Source organism: Amyelois transitella, chromosome 8 (genome assembly GCF_032362555.1).
Source record: "Amyelois transitella isolate CPQ chromosome 8, ilAmyTran1.1, whole genome shotgun sequence".
Classification (NCBI taxonomy): domain Eukaryota; kingdom Metazoa; phylum Arthropoda; class Insecta; order Lepidoptera; family Pyralidae; genus Amyelois; species Amyelois transitella.
In genome coordinates, this window is record NC_083511.1 from 5669305 (window position 1) to 5696264 (window position 26960).

Genomic DNA, 26960 nt, shown 5'->3' on the forward strand with positions numbered 1-26960 from the left:
ACGTAGACAATAATATGATACTTACCTGTAAACGTTAACAGCTTTATTATTTTCAAAAGATAATTATAAGTTGTAACATGAACAAAACTATAAAATTTCATTTTCATCATTTTATTTCTAAGTCCTTTTCTGGTTTCAAAGAAAACATAATTCTATTTCATTTTTATTATCTTTACTAAATAGGTCATCAATTACATTTCGCATTCCATTGAGAACTTATATAGCAAAATTAGATATTTAATATACCCTTTTTCATGATAACATAACATCCTTGTTTGTATATTTACTTCATATATTCTATCTAAAAGCCGACTCATTACTATGGTAAAACCAGCAACACTAGATTGTATAGGAAACATTTATTATAAGAGGTTATTCAGCATTACAATCACGTAGAACAAACCCACCCGTAATAACATGAATGCATACGAGTATCGTATTCACAGTACACAGAAATAAGTAAATTCGCGTATTGAATATGTGAGGCAACAAGTTAATTAGCAGAACAGAAACGGATGTGAGATGCAAGCGAGTTAGAAAGGATACATACATACATATAATCACGTCTTTAACCCTTACAGGGTTGACAGAGCCTACAGGTTCAAAAATACTGAAAGGCCAAATTCAGCTGAAGGGTTTGATGATGAAACTGAGATTCAAATAGAGAGATACATAAAAATATTATATAATGCACACAACTATCCCCTTAGCCGCAATATATCTTAAATACCCTAACTTTGATTGTTTCTAATAAACATCGTCGTAAATACCTTAATCCACAAATAAAAAATATAGTTATTGTTCTACAAAAATCAATCCTATCCAAAAATAAAATTTTCTGTTTTCAAGAATATTTTCCCTTCATATCTACACTACGCTTGTATCTAGCATATAAGAAAATGAAAATATTTGTACCTACAAAAAGTTAATGGACGATAAATTACTTTATATAACATTAATTTCCTCCATACAGAGTTTATGAGATTTTCATAAGTACAGAAATCGTTTAATAAAGCTTGTTGACATTTCGCTCTAATAAGATATAAAAATTAATTAATCTAACAAAATTAATACCATAGAAAAACTCTCAAAATATATAAATATGTATAAAATGTGGTTTTGGCAAAGTCCATCCATATCCATCCAAAAACATTTATTCTCAAATATATTTTAGAAAATTGTTCTTCTACTTACGCGCACTTATATAATAATATTTATGTATGTTTATCTATATTATTACTAGCTGTTCCGGCAAACATTGTTTTGCATTTTGTGGGTATGAAAAATAGATGTTATCCGATTCTCAGACCTACTCAATATGCTCACAAAACTTTATGAAAATCAGTCAAGCCGTTTCGGAGAAGTACGGGAACGAACATTGTGACACGAGAATTTTATATATAAGATTGTGCGTTTTTTTACTCTTAAAATTCACCTATCATACCTTTGCGCCTCAATAAAGTTTTATAATAATAAATACGCTAAAGAAATTTACTTTATGAAAAAGTTTTTTTTTTTTCAAATTCAAAACTTTATTGTAAAACATAGGTAAGTAGTACAGATCTGTTACATGTGTTTATAGTATCGCTATGTTTTATCCTGGAGAGGATGTATAATAGTTAATTATAACTCACAAAATATCGTTTACATTTATGTTTGATCATGCATTAAAAAAAAAAACAAATAAAAAGGAAATTATAAATTGTTGTGTGTAATTAAGAGTCCGTAAAGTATACTCGTGGGAACCCGTTACGTCGTAAGGCTTTAACCACCGCTGGCTAGACGAACTATACTATTAAATTTAACTATGAAAAGTCCCATCCTAACGCAAAACTTGGATAAAGGAAATTCTTACTTACAAAAGCAACAAGTTCAACTGTGTAACCCTAAAAAATAAAAGCTTTATGGTACAGTCAACTGCATATCAAGTTACTCTGCATGGACGTAGTAATAGAGACGGGTTTGCAGTAAATTTGGATAGGTTGATATGCTGTTGACTGTACAGTAGAAATATGTCATCCAGTCACGTTCAACGCCGCTTTTACTTGGAATAAAAAATAAAATAATTGGCTGCCGAGTTGTCGCTGTAAAGTGTTAGCACCGGAAACGAAAAATGAGCAAAATAATTGTATGGTCGGTTTTGGAGCCTAATGAATAGAACTGATATTCTGCATTGTATCTCTTCAATGAATAGGTTAACCTCCAAAAAAATTAATCTTATTAAATACTTTCATAAATGTTGTAGATTTTTATGTAAATTTATTTTGATTTTCTCTTATGGCATTTTGTTACCATACATACATATAATCACGTCTATATCCCTTGCGGGGTAGACAGAAAAGACTGATAGGCCACGTTCAGCTGTTTGGTTTAATGATAGAATTGAGATTCAAATAGTGACATCTCGCTCATCATCAGCTCGCCCATCTTTCGCCTAAAAGGAGAATCCCAAATTTTTAAGACCTTTTTTAAGTGGTTTTAACCATATACACGGGAATATAAGCCGTTATGTTTGCAGGTACACGCTATATTTTTTTCCTCAAATCATCATAGAAGTTTAAACTTTAAATAAAATAGATTTAAATTTTATGTATGAATGTTTGTCTGCAATTATATCACTTTTCTATGAACCAGTTTTGATGCTGTATTCAGGAAAGAGTTTGTTATACTTTAAAGGTTGCAGAAATCAAACCGACTTCAAAAAGGAGGATATCGATAGGAGGCGATTCTTTTTTTTAAAAAGTTATACCTATCTAATGAATATTAATAATTAATATTTGGCATACCTATATATCGCATACCTATATATAACATACCTATATAAGATTCAAACTAGTTTTACCCGCAGCTTTGCCGGAATGCGTGAATTTATTGTCACAAAAAGCGACGAATTTTACGCCACCTACAAAAGAATACAGGTTTTTTGCAAATACACGGGAACTATAATTTTTAACGGGATGAAAGGTATCCTTCTCCAGACTCTTAATTATATAATATAGCTTACTATAAGCTTTATAACATTAGTTGTAGTAGTAAAAGCATGTCAAACGGTGCTCGGATTTTTGTGTGGGAATAATATTTACTGTCAAGTGCAAATGTCGTAAACCCTTTGATCTCTTATCTCTGTAATAAAACGTTATTTTAATTTTTCCGTGTGTTTAATATCCTTAGAGTGCTCATTTCTCTATGATAAAAATATACACGAAAATGTTTAACTTTCAATCACAAACAAATATAAAATTTAAAAAAAATAAAGAGTATTAATAAATGAAATATTTAAGGAACAAAAACAAACTTAGTTAAATGTTTTAAATAACAGTTTGTTTACGTAGACACCAACTTTGTAACATTAATCGGAATATAAATTAATTGTATAACTGAATCAATTCTAGTAAATTATTTTTTGTCAATAATCCACCCACCCTTTATACCGAGACTGCTGAATTTTATGATTCCCTTTCTTAGGAATTACGAAGCAAAAATCTCAAAGAATATTACCTAGTGCGTACTGATTCGGAATACGTGGGCGTAATTTGAATGAGATAGTGATCTTCTTATCTGTGTCGTTGACGACAGAGATTCTCAAAGTGTACTTGTGGGATTTCATCTTCCAGGCGATGGATGAGCATCTTTATTTTATCAATAAGCTAACCAGCAGATGGTGAGCTTTCAGTCTTCTCGAGACTTTTGGCTTTATTCAAATTTAAATCCAAAATTTTTGTTCATTATAGAAAATTTCAACATCACTTAATAATTTATCTATTTCATGTTCTAAAAACATGACGTAAAAAGTCATCTATCTTCGCAATATGTGAAAGAAAAATATTATTTTTTATTGTCCCAATATATAATTCACATAACCAATACATATGATATTTCCAAAATAGGAGTACATCATAATCTGTACATTATTTTGAAGAAACATTATAATAGTCTAGTCCCTAGTTACTATAATTTAAATATGAATGAATCTTTGTTTGGTGAATACTTAGCTATTTAGCAAGAGTAATTACAACTGAAATAAGGTCATATACAAACGTATATGATCACTAACCGCTTTAGTACAATAAGTAATGAGCAAATTTTATTTAGTCAGTTACTTTGTACTCGAAACTAATTATATTAATTAAGTACGCCAGATATCTACCCAGACTAAATATAAATGCAGACGTGACTAAAATCGTAAAAGATGTTTCTGCAAAGTCGTTTACGGAACGATAGGCACTGGAGAATATGGCCACTCCATCACTTTTTAATGGATATCGTACGTAAGTATTCATCTAGTGCATCCAAAATGGTTTAGATTTCCAGTAAAGGTTGCGGAGATTCGTCGGGAGTCACTTCATCTAAAAACCTGATTTACAGAATCCATGATTATGGGCGAAAGACTTACCCTGGACTGTATTACTGGAATTTACGCCAAGAAGAAGAAGATCCATTTAATAAATTTACTACTTTTTACAAAGATTACCATTAGGACTTTCGTAATCGTCAAAGTTTGAGAATGGCTTGTCTACTGTCTCAGGGCGGTGGTTCCCGTATTGTGTTACCGTTGCCCCTCGAGTGATTACCTGGGTACTGAAGCGTGGCCCCTGGAATAAGGTCGTAGACTACGTCACAACTCTCACGGGAGACCACTAGCGCTCATTGCCCTCCTTATAGAATACATGGAAAGCAAATTGTTATTTAGTGATTGAAACTAATTGTGTTATACACTAGAGACTTAATTATAATTAGTGGACAATAATACTACTTATGTGACAAATAATGCAGGCCCCTGTCTGTTTATTGTTCAGAGTCTTATTAAAATATTGGTTGTGAATTCAAGTGTTTATAAGAAGTTAGTCATCACGTGAAGCCAGGATATATCACTAATATGTAAAAAAAAAAACTAGTAAAATCTTACGTGGTGCAGTTGCTTATATACGGACTCGGAACTGAATATCTCACATTCTATCCCGGGTCAGATTGTGATAAACGATTTTTTCAATTTTTATTATGTGTTTATTCATATTTTATCGTACTTGTTATAATATGGGAAATAACATAGAGAAACTTCGAAATTCTGACAAAACAAGATAATTAATTTTATTCTGGGTGATTTGTCCTAATATAACAATTATTCAAAAAAAGATACATTTCGTTTGTACGAGAGATAATATTTTCAAATGATGGTAATCAAAAGAAAACAAAGCCGCGCCAAAGGCTATGGAACATCGATGAAAATTATTCTTATATTTTCTGTTTCGATTGTTCTATAATTAAAAAAACCCTTTTTTTCAGCAAAATTTTGCGGTAGTTATTCATAAATGCTTAGGTACTTAATGAATGGATTAGATTATTAAACTCCTAAATTAGCTGGACAAAAATTTTGAAAAATATGATCTAATTTCTTTTTGAATTATGCATACTTTGTAATATTGCTGCCGTACTGCCGTGTGGTTCCCGGCATCATTACAAAAAAGAATAGGACCACTCCATCTCTTTCCCACGGATGTCGTAAAAGGCGACTAAGGGATAGGCTTATAAACTTGGGATTCCTCTTTTAGGCGATGGGCTAGCAACCTGTCACTATTTGAATCTCAATTCTATCACTAAGCCAAACAGCTGAGCGTGGCCTATCAGTCTTCAAGACTGGTGGCTCTGTCTACCCCGCTAAGGATATAGACGTGATCATATGTATGTATGTATGTATACTTTGTAATAAACTCGCTTACAAAATTTTCGCATTTCTTCTCTCGCTTACACGTGGGCTTCTATAGTAAGTACAATGCCTCAGGCAACATCATTAGCTTCAGATCGAAAAATATTTCTTCTTAAAATACCAATCAGGAGACGCTAATTTGTTACATTGTCATTGATTTTCATTACACAATCCACTTACTGTCGGATAAGCCGTATGTGACTTAGGGAATTTGCACATTTATCTAGTGCAGCTGTTACCATGAACCAATATTACAATGACAATAACCGCTTCCGGTAAAAACCTGACTATGTATCCTATCCACGCTTAAGGACAAAAGGCGCACCCCAGGTTCCTCTACAGAATAGGTGAAGATGCCCAGATTAACACCAAGACGAATTGGAAAAAGCCGTATGCTTGCTAAGTTATACTTGTATTAATAATATTTTAACGGCCTCTGGCACAGCGGTAGTACGCTTGTCTGTGACACCGGAGGTCCCGGGTTCAAATCCCGGTCAAGGGCATGATGAGAAAATAACTTTTTCTAAATGGCCTGGGTCTTGGATGTTTATGTATATAAGTATTTTTTATAAAATATAGTATCGTTGAGTTAGTACGTCGTAACACAAGTCTCGAACTTACTTCGAAGCTAACTCAGTCAGTGTACTTTGTCCCGTATGTATTTATTTATTATTTTCTTGTGATTTATCCCAGTTTCACTATCCCTCGGGAGAAGAACCGCCCATAGGTCCTGCCCATAGCTTCAATCTAGGCGATGAAAAGTCAGCTTTATTAAATACATAAAGTGACTGCTCACATGGGGACCTGTCCCTGCTTAGATCATGATTGTGCAGATTCCCTTGCAATTTAAGAATACACACAATTTTTTCAATGCCATAGGGATTGCTATGGCATTGAAAAAATTGTGTGTATTCCCGTGGGAATTTCCAAAAATTGTTCTGTAGAGGCAATCCTCTAAAAAATTTCCAAGAATTGTTCTTTAGAGGATTGCCTCTAAACAACCATTCTTGGAAATTCCCATGGGAGCTAAGCCCCGGGCAAAAGTTAGAGTTATATACTAGAATAACAAATAACAAGCAGTGGCTCACTTTCTTGCACTGGACTCGATGAATGACAAAAGTAATACTCACCAAAGATATTCTCGATTTGATCAAATAAAACATTTTAATAAAATAACATTCGTTTTTAACTTATATTTCGTAGCTTTTTTTTATATTTTAATATTTGTAGAGTAACAAACAGTACCTACTTCTATTCTCTTTTTAGCAACTTACTCTCTATCCTATATATATAATATACATTCATTAATTTGAGCTGTGACACGAATATGCTCTCAGTACAAGTGCCTTCAACACGTGTTACCAGTTAGCTTTTAAGATTTTTCAGTCTTAAAGTCACTCTTTACTTTTGTCAACAAATATTAATATTACTCATTATTACACTATATTATTTAAATAGATATTGTGAACATACGGTTTTAAATACGTTGAACCCCATCGTAGAGCTCAGGCACACATACTTTGTGCAGCGTTTTCGAGAGTTTGTCACGAGAATATCTTCAAACATAAGCAAAAATTTAAATTTAAAAAAATTAAAAATAAAACGAACAGATTTCTTTTATTGTTTCGCTAACCAGTTTCATAATTTATACCTAGAGCTAAAGTAATAGATTCATTAAACTTCGCTGATTTGTTGCGACATGACTTCAGGTGCAGTCAATAACCGACTTCCAATTAAAATACTTCATACAACTTGTAACTAGTTCAACGAGCTTTATGGCTATCGACGGGAGAAACCACTCAAATTATAAAACAAGTTTCTTAAGAAGGTACATGAAATAAATGTTCCTTTAATATCTGACGTGGTTCCTATTTTGAATGCACCGGGTATTTATATTGAATGAATACATATAATTATTTTTTATTCTCAAATTAAGTCAGGTGATAAATACGTGTCTCTTACATAGATATTATAAAAACAAACTCACAATATGAAAATCAATCTTTAAATGCATGCAATGCGAGTCTTATAATAGATCCATTGCACAGTAAAATTATTAATCAAGCCACCCCAAGTTTTGAGGAAATAGTGAAAACATTTCAGCTTAGCTTAGCTTCCTACTAATCTGAACATATTATTTTATTGACTACTAAGTTGTTTTTAATGACGTGAACAAAATGGTGTCAAATTGTATCGAAAGCCTACAATTAGAAAAAATGCAAACACAGGTTGTGATTGCTGCGTGACTTGGAACAGTGAGAGCATTAAAAGATTAAGAATTAACGATCGCAGCCCTGAAATAGTTAACCTCGAGCGTCACTACCTCACGCATAACGCAAATAAAAGACAGTACAGGACTCCAGCAGCTGAATGTGGCATTTCAGTGTTTTGAAGGGTGTTATTTGATTGATATTATTAATATCATATAAATTAAATTACCGTTGTACTTTATTTATTAAACCGAGAGTGAAATATTATTCCGAAATCAACACATTCGTGATATTTATTACAATACGTTAAGTGTGATGGTTTGTTTTCAGGTTCACAGTTCAGGTTCGTGCGTTTGATAAAAAATACTTGGTTTTATGATAAAGATATATGAATCTAAAGCTCTCATTTAAGCTGTATAGCGTTACGATTTAACTATTTAATTGTGCATTTTTCGTAAAAAAAAATAAAAAGTCCTACTTCTTTCTGTAGTAGAATTACTTTATGCGCATAGGCACAAAATATCTGAATAAAATATTCACTCAGTGGTTATTATAACGGACATCAATCAAGTTGTCATCATCTATTTTCGACGAGAACTTAATTTCGTCGTAAGCATATTACTCAATATGGTTCATTTATACAAAAAAATTAGTTTATATCGCCCTTATAAAATAATAAATTTGCGTCTTTTATTTAGTTAGTCGTAGCAGTCAAAACATTTTATACATTCCAGTGGCATTCTTTAATATCATTTCTTTGAGCATATATTTAAAACATATGGATTTTTTTAATATTTGGTGTTAATAAGATAATATATCTTTTTGACACCAAATATTTAAGGACAACAGACAATACTCAAGACCGACTGCTGAACCTCTATACAGCTCAGGTCCGCTCATACATGGAGTACTGTTTCGCTTCGCGTTCGGGTGGTTCCTCTCGGTATCAGCTTAAACCCTGGATGCTATGAACAGACGAGCCAGAAGACTCGTTGATGACGAGCTGCTTACGGACCGAAGGCTTCAAAACCTTTGGGCATTGCCGATTGGTATTAAATCTGTGTGTCTTCCACTGGCTACACTTCGGAGAGTGTGCACTGAAATTCCTCATTCCTTCAACTCTTTCACCATTCAAATATAGGACGGGCGGGCAGGACAGGACACGGCGTGGGCAGGGATTCCACCCGTGCGTGGTCGATATCCCCACCATTTGTACCTTGCGATTTGCCAAATTTTTGCGAACCGCTATGATTTGAGATTCCCTCCCCACATCTTTCTTCTTCATTCATAAAACTTTGGGATTTTCAAGGCAAGAATAGGCATTATTTGAGCTTGCATGCATCGTCTTAGGCCTAATTTTGCTTATTACCAGGCAGATTAAGATCAATCGCACTCAAATCTATTTTAAAAAGAACTCAACGGCCCACATCCAGCTATAAACTTGATTGATTGATGGGCTCCATGGGTGTATTTACAGAGTTTTTCAAGGGGATGCCTGAACCTTTTTTCGGAGTTCTGGGATGTTAACGACTAAAAACTTCAACCTGTCAAAATCGGTTTAAAATTAAGTAATGGTAATCAGAAAAAAGTACAGTCGCATTACATACAGAAAAAGGAGAAGGTGCAGAGGTGCGAAAAGCCTCCTTTTTGTTTTATTACATTACATATGGTCACGTCTATATCCTTTGCGGGGTAGACAGAGCCAACAGTCTTGAAAAGACTGACACGTTCAGCTATTTGGCTTAATGATAGAATTGAGATTCAAATACTGTCAGGTTGCTAGCCCATTGCCTAAAAAAGAATCCCAAGTTAGTTAGCCTATCCCTTAGTCGCCTTTTACGACATCCATGGGAAAGAGATGGAGTGGTCCTATTCTTTTTTGTATTGGTGCTGGGAACCACAGGGCACTTTTTGTTTTATGACGGTTAAAAAAAACATAGAAAAGGTAATTCTATCTAAAAATAAATGAAAAGTATCTTCTTTCCAACTCATTGTTGATTGTTATATCTCTTTAATTTTGCTCCGTCTATCAGTATCTGTTTATTTTTACAATTACAGCATTCGATAATTTATATTCCAGGTAACAGCAGCCGGCAAAGCGGTGCTAGTGACCGGTTGCGACAACGTCCTGGGCAACGCTCTGGCGCGGCGGCTGGATGACCTGGGCTACCACGTGTTCGCCGGCTTCCAGAACAAAGCCGGCAATATCGACGCTGACATGCTCAAGGAAGATTGCTCGGGAAGACTCCACACTCTACAGCTGGACTGCACTTCTGAGACACAGGTGATTTAATTCGTACAAACACACATGTATCACCAATTAATATAGAGGGATAGGCTTATCAACTTGGGATTCTTTTTTTTGTGACGTGTATAAAACCTCTGATACTCGGGTCCATCACTAAGCCGTACAAATAAACTTAGCCCTCGACACTTGTGGCACCATCTTCTTCTAATAAATAATTTGTTTATGAAATAATTGGTAGTTAGTCATTGAAATGATAAAACTGTTACTTATACTTATGGTTTTATTTGACTGCAGTATATTGTGGTAAATATATGAGTACATGTATTACAGCCAACTGAAACAACTGTACCGCGTTCAAAAAGCTGAGTTTATTTCCTAAATTAGCTGAAATGTTCTCAGTTCCTACCTACAAAACTCCTAAACCCGGTATAATTTATAGAATTTAGTACATGTACCGCTCCTAGCGAACATCACTTTGCTCATGTACCTATACAGCGCTAAATTAGTTCGTTTCAAAATAGGAAAATACCTGAATATCCTGATCCCAGCCCACGCTCAATTTTCTAATAATCCGACTTATGCGAGATTTTGCAATTTTCACATTTCAGGTGCAAGCCTACAGATATAAACATGAAACATTAATTTATGTTACTGGTAAAAGAAACTTGAAACGTTTTGTTTACATTATAGTTTCCAAGTGTTCTTTAATTAGCGTTATTTTTTATTTAACTTCTAACTGAAATGCGTCAAATACTTTGCGGTTATCAAAAACTTAATGAACTATTGGTGGTATCACACTATTTTTCACTCACAATAATTTTGGAACTACCTGTATATGCACATTAAAGCCAATATTTTTAATTAGTTTTTTAATTTATTAAATTATTTTATTTACTTATAAATAATCGTAGTTCACATTTAAAGTCGCCCGCCCGCTCCTATATAATTATACTTATCTTAATTGTATTACTTACAACTTGTTATTACAGTAAACACACAAATACACAATGCCAGACTTGTCCCATTTAGAAATATTATCCAAATACCATCCCATTTAGAAATGTATATCACGTAAATCTTTACGTTACCAATTCTTAACACCAAAATCAAAAAAAGAGGAATCTGTTAAGCACTAATTGAACTAGTTTTCTTTTGTTTCCTTTCAGATTCTGTCAGCTTCTCTGTACATCGTTGATCACTTGCCAGATGGCGCCCAGGGTTTATGGGCGGTGGTAAACTGTGAATCTTGGTGTGCTCTTGGCGAACTGGAATGGGTGCCGTTTTCCGTAATCAAGCGAGCAATGGAAGTCAATTTGCTGGGTAAGTGCTTTTCGTTGCTACGAACCGCTACGAGCTGCGAGCGCCTACGAAAGCCCTACGGTGGCCGTAGCAGGTACGAAAAAACGCGAAACATTTCTCTAGATGGCGTTACTGGTTTTATACACCGCTCTCTTAGGAATCTTCATTTTTTTATTACTTCGTGGCTAAATTTAGAAAGGTTTATTTTAAAATTTTGTACCTACAATATGATCAGGAAAATAAAGTTTATTATCAATATAGGTTTTTCCGTTAGCATATATTGAAGGATGAAACACAAAACTTGTTCAAAAAATATAGTTTTACTGGTTGGTACAAGTAACTATAATTTTTGTAAACAGGTCCAGCTCGCTTGGTACAAGTGATGCTGCCTCTAGTACGCCGTGCCCGCGGGCGCATCGTGCTGGCCTCCTCCATTCTGACGCACGTGGCGGCCCCCGTCCGCGGCGTACACACCGCTTCGCTGGCAGCGCTCGATGCTCTCGCTGCTTGCCTCCGACGGGAACTCAAACCGCGGGGAGTCGATGTTGTAAGTTATGACATCCTGTATTCTAATACGCACGTGGCGGCCCCCGTCCGCGGCGTACACACCGCTTCGCTAGCCGCGCTCGATGCTCTCGCTGCTTGCCTCCGACGGGAACTCAAACCGCGGGGAGTCGATGTTGTAAGTTATGACATCCTGTATTCTAATACGCACGTGGCGGCCCCCGTCCGCGGCGTACACACCGCTTCGCTGGCCGCGCTCGATGCTCTCGCTGCTTGCCTCCGACGGGAACTCAAACAGCGGGGAGTCGATGTTGTAAGTTATGACATCCTGTATTCTAATACGCACGTGGCGGCCCCCGTCCGCGGCGTACAAACCGCTTCGCTGGCCGCGCTCGATGCTCTCGCTGCTTGCCTCCGACGGGAACTCAAACCGCGGGGAGTCGATGTTGTATAAGTTATGACATCCTGTATTCTAATACGCACGTGACGGCCCCCGTCCGCGGCGTACACACCGCTTCGCTGGCAGCGCTCGATGCTCTCGCTGCTTGCCTCCGACGGGAACTCAAACCGCGGGGAGTCGATGTTGTAAGTTATGACACCTGTATTCTAATACGCACGTGGCGGCCCCCGTCCGCGGCGTACACAACGCTTCGCTGGCCGCGCTCGATGCTCTCGCTGCTTGCCTCCGACGGGAACTCAAACCGCGGGGAGTCGATGTTGTATAAGTTATGACATCCTGTATTCTAATACGCACGTGACGGCCCCCGTCCGCGGCGTACACACCGCTTCGCTGGCAGCGCTCGATGCTCTCGCTGCTTGCCTCCGACGGGAACTCAAACCGCGGGGAGTCGATGTTGTATAAGTTATGACATCCTGTATTCTAATACGCACGTGACGGCCCCCGTCCGCGGCGTACACACCGCTTCGCTGGCAGCGCTCGATGCTCTCGCTGCTTGCCTCCGACGGGAACTCAAACCGCGGGGAGTCGATGTTGTATAAGTTATGACATCCTGTATTCTAACACGCACGTGACGGCCCCCGTCCGCGGCGTACACACCGCTTCGCTGGCAGCGCTCGATGCTCTCGCTGCTTGCCTCCGACGGGAACTCAAACCGCGGGGAGTCGATGTTGTATAAGTTATGACATCCTGTATTCTAATACGCACGTGACGGCACCCGTCCGCGGCGTACAAACCGCTTCGCTGGCAGCGCTCGATGCTCTCGCTGCTTGCCTCCGACGGGAACTCAAACCGCGGGGAGTCGATGTTGTATAAGTTATGACATCCTGTATTCTAATACGCACGTGACGGCCCCCGTCCGCGGCGTACACACCGCTTCGCTGGCAGCGCTCTATGCTCTCGCTGCTTGCCTCCGACGGGAACTCCAACCGCGGGGAGTCGATGTTGTATAAGTTATGACATCCTGTATTCTAACACGCACGTGACGGCCCCCGTCCGCGGCGTACACACCGCTTCGCTGGCAGCGCTCGATGCTCTCGCTGCTTGCCTCCGACGGGAACTCAAACCGCGGGGAGTCGATGTTGTATAAGTTATGACATCCTGTATTCTAATACGCACGTGACGGCACCCGTCCGCGGCGTACACACCGCTTCGCTGGCAGCGCTCGATGCTCTCGCTGCTTGCCTCCGACGGGAACTCAAACCGCGGGGAGTCGATGTTGTATAAGTTATGACATCCTGTATTCTAATACGCACGTGACGGCCCCCGTCCGCGGCGTACACACCGCTTCGCTGGCCGCTCTCGGCGCGCTCATCACTAGCCTTCGATGAGAACTCAAATATTTGTAATTAATATCCAAAACTTATATTTTAAGCGAAAACTTAATTCAGTTAGACTTTTTTACATGTTATTTTTAATTTTACCGTTTTATTATATGTATTGGTATTTATGGCGTTATGAAAGTAGACTTTGTACTAAAAAACGTACACCATCTTACTTACATAACGGTCTTATAAAACTTGTGCTTTGATATTAAAACTGGTTGATGAATATTCACTGAGATCGTGTGCTGCTATGTAATAATGTTGATTAATAGCACCCGCCTAGTGTGGCTGTTTTTCATGCATTTTGTATGGATGGATTTTACATAGTACGCTAAATACGGAATTGATAAAAATTTAAAAATTGCATTCAATTTAGTTTGATATTTTACCATAATGATTTTCAAATTTAAATCCCAAGATCCTATGTGATCACGATACAAAAGTGAGGTCAGACAATTACACTAAATTTTATAATGTTGTATTAGATGGGATTATTAATTACATATTATATATGCGGTAGAGGTTTTCTCACAGAAAAAGTACGTTAATATTATCAGTTTATTATTTATGTGTGTGTGTCATTCAATTAGTACTACTCGGAAACATCTATAGAATTTATTTGTATATTTGATGTAGACATTTTTTGATCTACAGAAAGCTCAATATTCCTGTTTGAAATTTGTATATCCACCGAGTATATTCGCAAATATAATAAATAAACAAGTGTAGTTGAGTTTACGTTATGATGTGCTTGCGCCAGAATAAATATACAAAACAAGATATTTTCCTTCATTAGAAAAATAAAATGTCTGCTCTAGATTGTATTAAAAAAATAAAAAAGAGGGTACCTATCTAGTATCAAGCTCCTTTTCTTTTAATCATAACCTTACTCGGAAAGAAGCTCAGAAAATACGGTTATGAGAAGCTGTACTGAATACAATAAGATACGAGTATAATGAAGTCTCTCTGAGATCTGCTTACAAACCGTGTTGATACAAGTTAGGTCAATTTATTTTACTTGTATACTTTGATATACCTGTAAAAGAGTAGTTTTGCATCACAGAATTACTAAAGTAACTACACTGCAAATACTATGAAATATTTTAAATGAAATCATTTCATAATCTTTGTTCCGTATATTAAAAGAAGTGATGTCAGACTTCAGGTTCAAGTTAATTTTTGTTTGTGCGAAAACAACCAAGGATAGATGACTGACATCAATCAAGACTAACCTTAATCGCTAAATGGATTTCACTAAATTTATCACACAGCTAATCATACTAATGTATTTATATTACCATCTACTTGGGAAAGATTTTTGAAATTCTTCACAGCTCTATAAAATGCTAATATTAAATATGAAGACTGACCGCAAACAGTTTGAATTCGAACTGGAATTCAAACCCCGAATTTCAGATAAGGCTATGCATTTCGAACAATTAAACTATTCGATCCGAAAATTCCCTCGCAGATCAAATATTTTACATATTCAAATATAGGTCTGTGAAAACAGGTGCTGAAATTCATGAAGTTCAGGTTTATCCATCTGTTTTCTGTTGACCTTGATAATATAATAGTTAGATAAACGCATCAGAAATGCCTCTAAATACATCAAGAAAACTATTTATTAACATGAACATCACTAAATAAAGGTGGTTGTTGCCGCTGGAGAGTACACCACTGGCAGCGCTTGGCTCTCCGAAGAGAAGCTGTTGGAACAAGCTCGGGACATGTGGCGCAGGTTGAGTGACGAGCAGAAGGGCGCGTACGGCGAGGACTACTTCGAACAAGCCCTGAGGAGCCTAGAGAAATACACTAAGAGCGCGGTAATTTTTAAAAACTAATTACACAGAATGAGTTAACTGCAAGTTAACCTTGTGTTTAAGTATTGTTTAGTACTTATTACGTGTCATCGTCCTACTGGCTTAAGTCCCAGTTGTGTCCTCACTTAACTGATGAGGAGGTCCGGGTCCGCCTGTGACTACAATCCACGAAGCAACCCCCGTCTGATCTGTGCATCCTTGATGTCCCCTGCTAACACATAATGGCTCAAGGTTTTAAATACATCCAGTTGCCTGAATATATAGATTTCCTCACGATGCTTTGCCACAATTAAAATACCTTTTGTGTGGGTATTAATCTAGTTTTATTTGGATAAGGAAATCATTTAAATTATATAAACATTTTAGTTAATATAATTATTATTTTCGTGTACAGGATGCCGACTTGACTGCAGTGACCCGCGCTCTGAGTGACGGTGTGACCCGCACCTTCCCACTGGCTCGCTACACCCCCGTCTCCCCCCGCGAAAAGCTCAAGTCTTTGCTCGCCGAACATATGCCCCGCTCACTCTATGAAGGCCTCTACTCTGACTAAAAAATAACACGATATCATAACGGTTCTAGGATTACGCACCAATCAAGAATAAACTGGCATATTAGTTTACATTGCCTTGCGGTGAATTAAAACTCATGTACATAGCAAGTCACTACATACTTTACAATAGACTTTTTGATTTTCTTTTTCTTCAGTTTCTAAAGGGTATCTTAATTTTAATGAGAAACAGAAAAGAGTAAAACCAATTTTTGTAGTGACCAATTATATTATAGTACATATATGTAGAGATGATTATCGTAGATATAGCTCAAAACCTAGTAGGTATTTGTATATTACTGAGAGCTATATCTTATTCATTTTCATGCTCTCGTGACTTAATAGTCACTTTACTGGGATAAAATAGCCATTTGTTAAATGAGGCCAGAAAAGTAGTCAAAGCCCACACGAGTTACGTAAGCTTTTTAGCTGGTGCAAGTTTGCTGATCATTTAAGCGGGTTTTTCCCACTTGAACACGTTTTCAAAGCGTCTCGTTAGCAAAAAGTTGTAACCAACTAGAAATACCAATTAAGTGTTTTGGTATACTATACAATCCCATACAGATTTAAAGACCCCCATAATGGCTTACCGTCGTCAAAATTTTATCTAGATTTCAGATTAGAAAACGAAAAGGCCGCCTGTGAGTGACATTTTTAATTACAGTAATAACACATCTACAAAGCTCTATACTTTATATACAGTAATCTACAATTATACAAATGAATATTTGATTCGATGGATGCGGTCTTGTATTCGCGAAGCGAACACTTGTTTTAATTTAACGAAACTGATGAATTAATAATTAGTTTGGTTTTAAATCATTCGTCTGGATTACAATGCGAGATTGTTCCACCACATTCAATCATAAAACAAGTGACCCGATAAATTAGTCCTTATTAATTCGAAGGTGGTCACTTGTTCTCATTACTCACTGGCTCTCAATCATATCTGTCAATCGCATATGCTCTCATCTATTTACGCATTTAATTAAAATTCATGTCTTCGTAGTGCACCTGTTGGTATAAGATTGACTATAATAATGTGCTGGAAAATTAAGTTAATATAAAGTATGAATAGGATTTATGTTTTTTGTGCTTATTCTTCCGTATGTTTGTAGACTTACGTAATACTTCAAGTTTCAGAACTTTGGATTATACCTATACCTATATAAACTCGTAATGAAATTTGGAAAACTTTGTTTTCTGAATGTTTAACTGTTTCCTATTACGAGTATCATGCTTCTTCTGTGTATACATAAGTTGTTGTGAGGTTAAAGTTACTGACTAAGTAAGTAGTTCACAGATGACAAAGTTAAAAATGCAGCAAGTTGAGGCTAGTTTTAAGCGCATTTAAGGAAACTCATATTTTACTGTTGAATTTGTGTAACGTTATCTGAAAATTGTGTTTTTTTTTAATAAACAATCAAAAAAAAATATGAACAGTCAATTATTCCAGCACATACTGTCTGGCATTAGTGCCGGTTGTGTCCTTCCTTCCTCAACTCCCTGGAGAGAATGAAAATACCAAAAATATGTAGATCATCCGAAGTGAATTCTTTAATTTAACATGATGTGTGGTTTTGCCAAAAGCAGACCAAACTTCTCCGAAACTACGGCGGCCAACTTATCGCTCTTCCGATTTGCTGCCTACTGACCCAATTTGGTTGCCCGCGAAATTATTTTCATATATTTGAAATCGAATACATGCAATTGGATCAATGTTTAAAATTTAACGAATAGGTTTATTTGGACCGTCGAAAGCACAAGCGTGGAAAAATGTAACCCATAAAATAAAACTAAGCGTTCATTTAATAATGGATAGCCTAAAAAAATATTAATGTCTTAATTTTTATTTAAATACGATTATATCGAAAAAAGTACGAAATAAAAAGTGAATAAAACAAAAACAAATCCTTGCAAATGAAACTGAAACATCTTAATAATTAGCAGACAATATTTTCGATGTAATTATACATACGTGCATACATACGGTCACATCTATATCCCTTGTGGGGTAGACAGAGCCAACAGTCTTAAAAAGACTGATAGGCCACGTTCAGCTATTTGGCTTAGTGATAGAATTGAGATTCAAATAGTGACAGGTTGCTAACCCATCGCCTAAAAAAAGAATCCCGAGTTTGTAAGCCTATCGAAATCATAGTTATTATATCCCTTAGTCATCTTAGTCTATCCCTTAATCATAATTAATATTATATGATGTAATTTCTTATTAAATCTGTAATCAAGAAATTACGACATGGATTAAAAAAATAATTAGATTATGACCTCGATTTGAATAATTGCGATGTAAAATGAGCCTTTCTATCCAGAGTGTTCTTGATATTATCCTATTCAAACGGCCCGACTGTTACCTTACCTAGTATTAATCTTCCAAGTCGTCTTTATTCAGAAAACAAATTAAGTTCATAATAGTGATGAACTTTGATGTCATCAGGTTAGCTAGAAGAGACCCCACTTAGGGATAAGCTCGCCTTTGTACTGTACTACTGTTTTATATTTGTAATTTCATCCTTTATTGAACAATAAATCCTTACTTACTTCCTTACTTACTCATTTATACTCCATCGCCAACTAGCTTATTTTACATTCTCTCTGAAAAATGCCCTGAAATTTTATCATGATAACAATGAATACCTAAAAAGGAACACATATTACGAGTATATTATACATATATGTGTCGATCCCTGTTTGCCCGCCCAGCCACGGGCAGCCAATCTTTTTTGTTTTATTTCGAACCCACGGAAAGCATATAGTGCCGTCAAAAATACATATATTTGTTTCATATTTTTTTTAATTTTTCACTTTCAAATGTAGCTTTAAAAAAGTCCAACAACAAAGATGGATGGAACCTTTGAAGACCCGCGTATTTGTTCAACGTTAACAATAGATAGATCTAAACAAAAGAAAGATGACTCGTTACACGATACCTTAGTGTTTGAAATTTTTCCTCTGATGGATGTGTCACTTTGTTGAGGAGATATGATAAATGACATTGTTTGTGACGGTATTTTCTCAGTGTCTTTTGCTTATTATAATAGATAATTATGTTTCAACTGTCAGAATTTAGTCTAATATTTTTTAAATCAATTAAATTTAACAATATCATTAATTTTAATCATCTTACCAGGATCTATATCGTTCAAATCTAATCTACAGGGTCATCTAAATTTATTTATATTTTGTAGCAGTGCTACGATGCTACGAGCTACGACTGTATAGTCTTAGCATCTGCTACGAGCTACAAGCGCTTTACGAAATTGTTTTCCATAATACCTTAGTAAATACTGGCAGTACATTTATATTTTGTGATACCACAGATTAATTAGTAGTAAATATATGCTTAGCTAAATATTTACATTTAAATAAAATAAATAAATATATACGGGACAAATTACACTGATTGAGTGAGCCTCGAAGTAAGTTCGAGACTTGTGTTACGAGATACTAACTCAACGATACTATATTTTATAATAAATACTTATATAGATAAACATCCAAGACCCAGGCCAATCAGAAAAATTTCTTTTCTCATCATGCCCTGGCCGGGATTCGAACCCGGGGCCTCTGGTGTCACAGACAAGCGTACTACCGCTGCGCCACAGAGGCCGTAAATTTAAGTAGGTACATAACTAAGCTCTTTTTAAAAGGACTTAAATCATACTAAATCATAGTCACTATCGCGCGTAAATATTTACGATTTACTATAGAAATCTAAATACCCATATTATTTAGGTTTCTTCGAACCAAAAACTTGTTTACATATGTACTGAGATAACAGAAACTACAACCAAATTATCCACATCCACTTACGTTGTCGTGATAAATGTTACTTATTGATACATCGGGTTTTCCATTCGGAGTAGAGTTTGCCGAGGCAAGGCGAGGCAACACTAAGCTAGTATATCGTTCACCTAGTGTGCCCGTGGGAACCTGGCCTCACACCTGTGACCTCGACCTGAATACAGACGAAACAAAGGTCATGTGGCCTGCAGAACAATACATAAAATATATGACAATACCGCGGCTGAATCACTCTTCAAAGAGAATAAGAGAAATTACTATTTCGAGCAAACTTGGCACTTTATTTCGAAATATTACTGAACCGTCAAAATCGGAATAATACTATAGAAATGGAAAGTACCTACTGGTAAACATGCCGTCGTTATAACTGTTGGTTATCATCACCGTGAGTCGTTATAAGGTTTGTATAATATCTCTGAATTTTATTTTACAGCTGGCTTACTGTGGCGACGGATTATTCTTTAAGTGTCACATAAAATATGTATCATTTCTATCGTCTTGTGTAATTCCAATCTATGACAGAGACAAGCCGAATGATGTTTACAAAAACACCTAATTTCTAATTGTGTGTAACTTTGTTCATTGCTCTCTTTCTGTCCGTCTGCGCCGCCGCTTTGTCATTCAATTTTTTTCTTATCCTACGGAAACTTATATCTACCTTCTACGAGTATAATCCAACATAAATTTAACACAATTTTCTTATAAGGTATATCGATCGAAATCGCGTTCAGTGCCGTGTGGTTCCCGGCACCAATAAAAAATGAATAGGACCACTTCATCTCATTCCCATGGATGTCGTAAAAGACGACTAAGGCATAGGCTTATAAACTTGGGATTCTTCTTTTAGGAAATGGGCTAGCAACCATTCACTATTTGAATCTCAATTCTATCTTAAAGCCAAACAGCTGAACGTGGCCAATTTGTCTTTTCAACACTGATGGCTCTGTCTACCCCGCAAGGGATATAGACGTGATTATATATATGTATCGCGCTCAGTTGGTGACAGATAGAAAAATAATCAACAGACATTTAGAACAATTTGATATCCTATAAAACAATTCGACGGCCTCTTTGGCTCAGCGGCAGTACGCTTGTCTGTGACACCGGAGGTCCCGGGTTCGAATCCCAGGGCATGATGAAAAAAGAACTTTTTCTGATTGGCCTGGGTCTTGGATGTTTATCTATATAAGTATTTATTATAAAATATAGTATCGTTGAGTTAGTATCTCGTAACACAAGTTTCGAACTTACTTCGAGATCAGTGTAATTTGTCCCGTAAAAAAAAAAAAAAATTCAGATTATACATTCTATACTGCACTAGTAATGGCTACATTTAGAAGTCTTACATAAATTATTATCAGGCAAACAGTCCATTTGCAAATTGAAACACACACTGAATTTCAATATACCGTGAGCCTCAATGTGAGTGGGCACGAATAAAGTCGCTTTAAGATCGCATTTTAATCGATCACTTTTCCATAAATATATAAAAGTTCCGCGTGAAATAATGGCGCCTATTGGTACGTTTTTTTTCTCGGAATGAATTATATGAAACTTGATTATGTTTTAAAAAGCAATTGAAAAACTGGTAGCACTTATACGAAACTGCGTTCATAATTACCTATTGAGCACTTAGTTAGGCCGACATTGTAATTCTACTGAATTGAATACGAAATGAGCGCAAATTTTTAAACGGTTTTATTTTCAAATAAAGATTACGGTAAAATTATTCAGTATTCGTGTAATAAAATAATACGCTTGTCGGAAAGCTCAAAATTTTACATTCGGAAAAATTGTTAATAATTTCGTTTGACCGTTTATCGAATGTTAAATTAATTTTAAATTATTGAGTTTATTCATTTTATCATCTTCGCATGTTATATATATATATATATATATATATATATATATATATATATATATATATAATATTTCACAATGATAAACTAAGGATAAGAATATAAGTAGGCATTTGGTTTTAACATCCAAGTAAGGCTCATTATTGTAATTATGCCAAGAAGCCGTAAGGAACAAAGTAAGTACTAAGTTAATAAACTGTTATTCAAAATGACAGTCTGTGGCCTTGCAGTCCTGTGGGAAATTATAAATTAGGGTATAGCGGTTTCGTCGCTTGTTGACCTCGACTCCGATCCTGGCCTTTAATAATACAAACTTAATTTAGATTCCCGTCTATAAGAGGTTGTAACCAAACAGTTTTACGAACTTTGTTCCTCTTTAATTCCTCATTTTGTGGCCTGATATGGGATAGTAAATAAATAAATATTTCTTTTTACGAAGTTCCTACGACTACAGAAGAATTATTCAAAATAAAATGATGCATTAGATCAAAACCAGTTTATGTAGATACTTAGTTTGTATTTTTTAATAAATAATAAGAAACAAATTTTGCGGAATGCATTTTGAAAAGTGCACAATATGTGAGACAGCCCTTTGAGAAATGCACATTCTATGATATACGTACATTTTACGAAGTGGAAGTGGTTTTTGATGAGTGCTATTTTGCGAAGTGCACATTTTGCGACAGACCCGATACATGATTAATTTCCTTGGGACAAATCTCTACAATAGATTATGCTTAAGTTATGCTTATATATATTTACCTGTTTTATCTTAATGCATTAGTAAAGTTTTATATAAATAATACATTGAAGAGGCCAGGAACGTGCATCTAAAAAGTTTTAAAATGCATTCAGCCATTGGGTTGGGGGAGGGCTTCCCGCAAGCTATTCTATTGATCCCGTCGCGTCGCGCTCTGACCGATCGTGACCCTGCAGCCGCCCTTGTACTCCCTTCCACCACCTGCTCATATCTATATTATTAAGTCGAATTGGTAGATACTTAAATTATAAGGTTGATTTTTTTACACAGCAAACGATCTTAGGTGCAGATCTACTTCATACAAATTTGGAAAAGCCTCTATGGATATTCAAATCACATCTACCAGAGTCATGGGTTTGATTTTCACTATAATTAAACTTCGGGATTTAATATGGTAAATACGTATTTCTTTATAATATTTATAATAAACGAACCCGGACTGCTGATCTGCTGACTTTATCTGTCCCATAAGAAAATAACTAATTTTCTATATTTACATATCCTTATTACATTTTCAAAGTCGTGTTAAGTTTATTATTCATATTTTAATTTTAATAAAAGAACTTAATAAATGAAAAACACACGGTTGCTTTTTTATTAATTTCTAAACAGTACAAAAAATTTGCTTTTTGATGATGATGTAGGCATAAAAGTAGTTACTTACTTGTTTTGTTATAGATATCTTTATTCAAAATATGAAAATAATAAGTAAGTAGGTATATATTTCTCTAGGTAAAGTTCATTCTCCACCTATAAACAGAAAACGTATACATAAAACGCAGCCAGCTACACTACACTATACTAGTTGCCTTATTATACCTTCTTTGCCGCACAACACAACCTGCGTATGTATGATACCGTCTGGCAAACCACAAAAACAGGGGGCAGTCAGACGAACGCGGGAGTTGTATTTTAGAGCTCATAGCAAGTAGTTGCCTACCAAACGTGAAGTTTCGCTCAAATATTCGTAATTTTACTCAACGTTATAAAGTAACGTATATTTTTATTCTACGGGAATTTTTTTATTAATTCAAGAAAAAAATGGGTTATTTGTAATTTACTTTTTTATATGGCAATAATTTCTTGAGTCAGTAATTTTCATTTTTTTCATTCATTCACTGACTTCACTCACAATTTGTCAGCGATTTGTCCATTTTAGTGATGCGACTCGAATGGGATGTTGTGACTCGAGTCACTCGAGTAATTTTACAGCCTCACTCGAGTCATACTCGAGTTTTCGAGTTACTCGAGTAAAAAATCTCACTCGAGTAAAAATCTCACTCGAGTTGAAAGTTTGCAATTCGAGTGCAATTTTTATTTAACTAGTATCATTGTCATGGATGGACTAATATGAAATAAAATACACATTATAAGAATTTCAACATATTATTTATTTAAGAAATCAACAATGTACAATGATGAGATCTTCCTAAGAAGTAAGAATAATTAAATTTCCATGAATGGTTGACTATTCATGACAATCACATTTTATGCAATTTCAGTTACAAGTAACTTAGTTTTTTTTTATTATTAATATCAATAACTATATTAAATCAGACTGTCTCAGACTTTTGTTTATTATATTGCATACAATCAATTTTTCTTTAATGATAATTAAAAAAATATCCATTCATAGCTTATTTATTTTGAAGACAATTAAACTAAATAAAGTGACATAAACCTATATTTCAAACAAAATATGCTCTAATTAACATCAACTATTCATACAAAACAAATAAAAATATATTCTTCAAGACAAATCAACAATCATAATTGTGCTTAACTTAACATTTTTACTTCTTTGTGAACAATCATATTTTATGCAATTTTAGTTACAAGTAACTTAGTTTTCTTTTTATTATTTTTATTATTAATAAATATCAATAACTATATTAAATCAGACTGTCTCAGACTTTTGTTTAGTATAGCTTACAATCAAGTTTTCTTTAATGATAATAAAAAAAATCATAACTTATTAATTTTAAAGACAATTAAACTAAATAAAGTTATATAAAAACAAAATATGCTCTAACAAACATTAAATATTCATACAAAACAAATAAAAATAGATTCTTAAAGACAAATCAATAATAATAATTGTGCTTAACTTAACATTTTTCTTCTTTGTGAAAAAAATAAAATAATAAAAAATATTATGAGAAGTAACTATTTAGAAAAATGATTTCGTCTACTTTTTTAGAATCTAATCTATTTCTTCTTTGGTTACAAATTAAGGCTGCTTTAGAGAACACTCGTTCTGCAGGAACGGATGATGCAGGTATACATAAATATTTAATAGCTTACTCATATAACTCCGGCATCGCTTTTTTTCGCTGTTCCCAAAATAGTATTGGTTCGAGATGACGATCTAAATATTGCATTTCTCTATATTGTTTCACAATCACTATAGCAGAAGAAGTAGGTGTTTGTATTAATTCTCTCTCTGATATTTTTTTGTCAAAATCCTCCCATAAATCATTAGCCTTATTATTTGTGCCAATGCTAGCATTAGCATTACTTGACGTGTTCACTGTCTGACTAGATTCATCAGGAGCTAAATTCCTATTTTTTTTTATAATCTCTGATTCTAACTCTTCTATAACCCATTGGGCAGCCTTTTCTGCATTGGCTTCGAGGCCAAAACCAGCTTTCTTGTAGCGGGGGTCTAAAAAAGTGGATTTGGCAGCAGTTTTGTTGGTCTCTAAGATACCGAGGCGTTTAGTGATAGCAGAATGCAAAGAGATTTTTAGATTTTCACCTATTTCTGTAACCGGAACCTTCTTTATAAGACAAGTTTGGACATTTCTGATTAACGGTATCATAGAGGACAAAGTTGGATATTTTTCGCCAGATAGTATTGTAGTCAATTGCTCAATAGGTTTTAAAACACTGACGCAATCTTCTATTGCCTCCCATTGGTTAGCAGTGAAATTTTCCGGAGCAGAAGACATGGTAGACAATGCGGCTGATAAGGATAATTTAGTCTGTAGTAGTCTCTCCATCATTTCAAAACTTGAGTTCCATCTTGTAATAACCTCTTGTTTTAATTTTATGACAGGGTGGTTCATCTGCTCTTGCAGTTCTTTTAATTTGTAAGCTGCTTTAGTACTTTGTTTGAAATAAGTTACTACAGTATGACATTTTTCTAACAATGACGTCAATGGCAAGTTTGATTTTTTACAGTCAGATACTGCTAAATTTAGAGTATGGGCCACACAAAAGTGATTTCTTTTATTTAAATATTCCGATACAGCCTTTTTAATATTGGAGGCGTTGTCAGTTACAACAGTAACAACTTTGTCACTGATTCTCCATTCCTCCAAAACAGTATCTAAAACGTTGGCTATAACAGTCGCAGAATGTACATCTTTTACTTCTACTGTGCTTAACGTACGCGCGAATAGTTTTGATTCGCTAATGAAATGAACTGTGACCGTCAAATACGACTTATTGCTATCCGAGGTCCACATATCTGTAGTTAGAGCCAAATTCTTTACATCTTCTAGCTTATCAGCTAGAGAAGAGCGTGCCAGTTGGTACTGTTGAGGTAAATACCTTTCCGACAAAGTTTTTCTGTCTGGGAGAATGTAATCGGCATGTAATGTCCGGACAAAGTTGATAAATCCTTTATTTTCTACTATTTGCAAAGGCTGAATATCAGTGCAAATCATTTTAACGAGGGCAATATCAATATCTTTTTGGGTTTGTTTTTTGGATGATGAAAAACATAGCTGTTTATAACGCCTCTTTTTGGTAGCACACTCTTCAGGTCTAGTCGTATCAGAGCCAACAGTTTCCACTTGATTATTAGCGGTAGATGTTGATAGTCCACATGAATTATTAATTTTGCTGTCTCTATCTATGGATTTATCTTTATTTTCAAAAAAACCACTGAATTGGAGCGAATGTTTTCCTCGCATATGTGTTATTAAGTTGGTGGTATTCCCGAAATCTTTATATTGTTTTTTTACAAATTTTACATATGACAGTTTTATTGGTACTGTTTTTTTCGAAATATAACCACACTGATGATTTCTGTTTAGCTCCATTTTCTTTTTCACTCATATTTTTTAACAATATAATTAAGTAGGTTACTTACAATCAAATACCTAAGGTATAATCACTTTTACACTTTAATTTATATTCACCAATACTAAGAATATCAACTCTTTTACGTATTTTTCACTTTTAAACACTAATATTCAATCAATTTTGGTAAAAAAAACTTAAAGTACGGCTAACTACGAGATGCAAGTTTAAACCTGTCAGTTTTGATTTGTTTGTACCGGCCCGACACAGATAAGTAAAATAGAGTAGTGAAGTGACATCTAGTGGCAACAGAATTAACTCGATGCGCCGAGTTGACTCGGTAACTCGAGTGCATAGAGACTCGAATAAT

The 26960-nt window shown here is 35.3% G+C and overlaps 2 protein-coding genes across 2 annotated transcripts in view; one reads left to right on the forward strand and one right to left on the reverse strand.

Annotated features, from left to right (window-relative positions):
* Positions 1-18588, forward strand: part of LOC106137441 (D-beta-hydroxybutyrate dehydrogenase, mitochondrial) — a 133535-nt gene extending 114947 nt beyond the window's left edge. Inside the window, exons 4-8 of the mRNA XM_060945526.1 lie at positions 9995-10198; positions 11329-11482; positions 11821-12008; positions 15400-15573; positions 15965-18588. Coding sequence (XP_060801509.1) covers positions 9995-10198; positions 11329-11482; positions 11821-12008; positions 15400-15573; positions 15965-16123 — 879 coding nt within the window. The 3' untranslated portion in view covers positions 16124-18588. The remainder of the gene's footprint in view (positions 1-9994; positions 10199-11328; positions 11483-11820; positions 12009-15399; positions 15574-15964) is intronic.
* A 6273-nt stretch (positions 18589-24861) lies between these two features.
* Positions 24862-26232, reverse strand: LOC106134899 (E3 SUMO-protein ligase ZBED1). Its single transcript, XM_013335042.2, has one exon. The coding sequence runs from the start codon at positions 26230-26232 to the stop codon at positions 24862-24864; it is 1371 nt and encodes a 456-aa protein (XP_013190496.2).
* Positions 26233-26960: the final 728 nt, after the last annotated feature.

Excerpts from the sequence above, each read along its gene's own strand:
- LOC106134899 (XM_013335042.2), bottom strand. The coding sequence starts at position 26,232 with ATGATTTGCACTGATATTCAGCCTTTGCAAATAGTAGAAAATAAAGGA.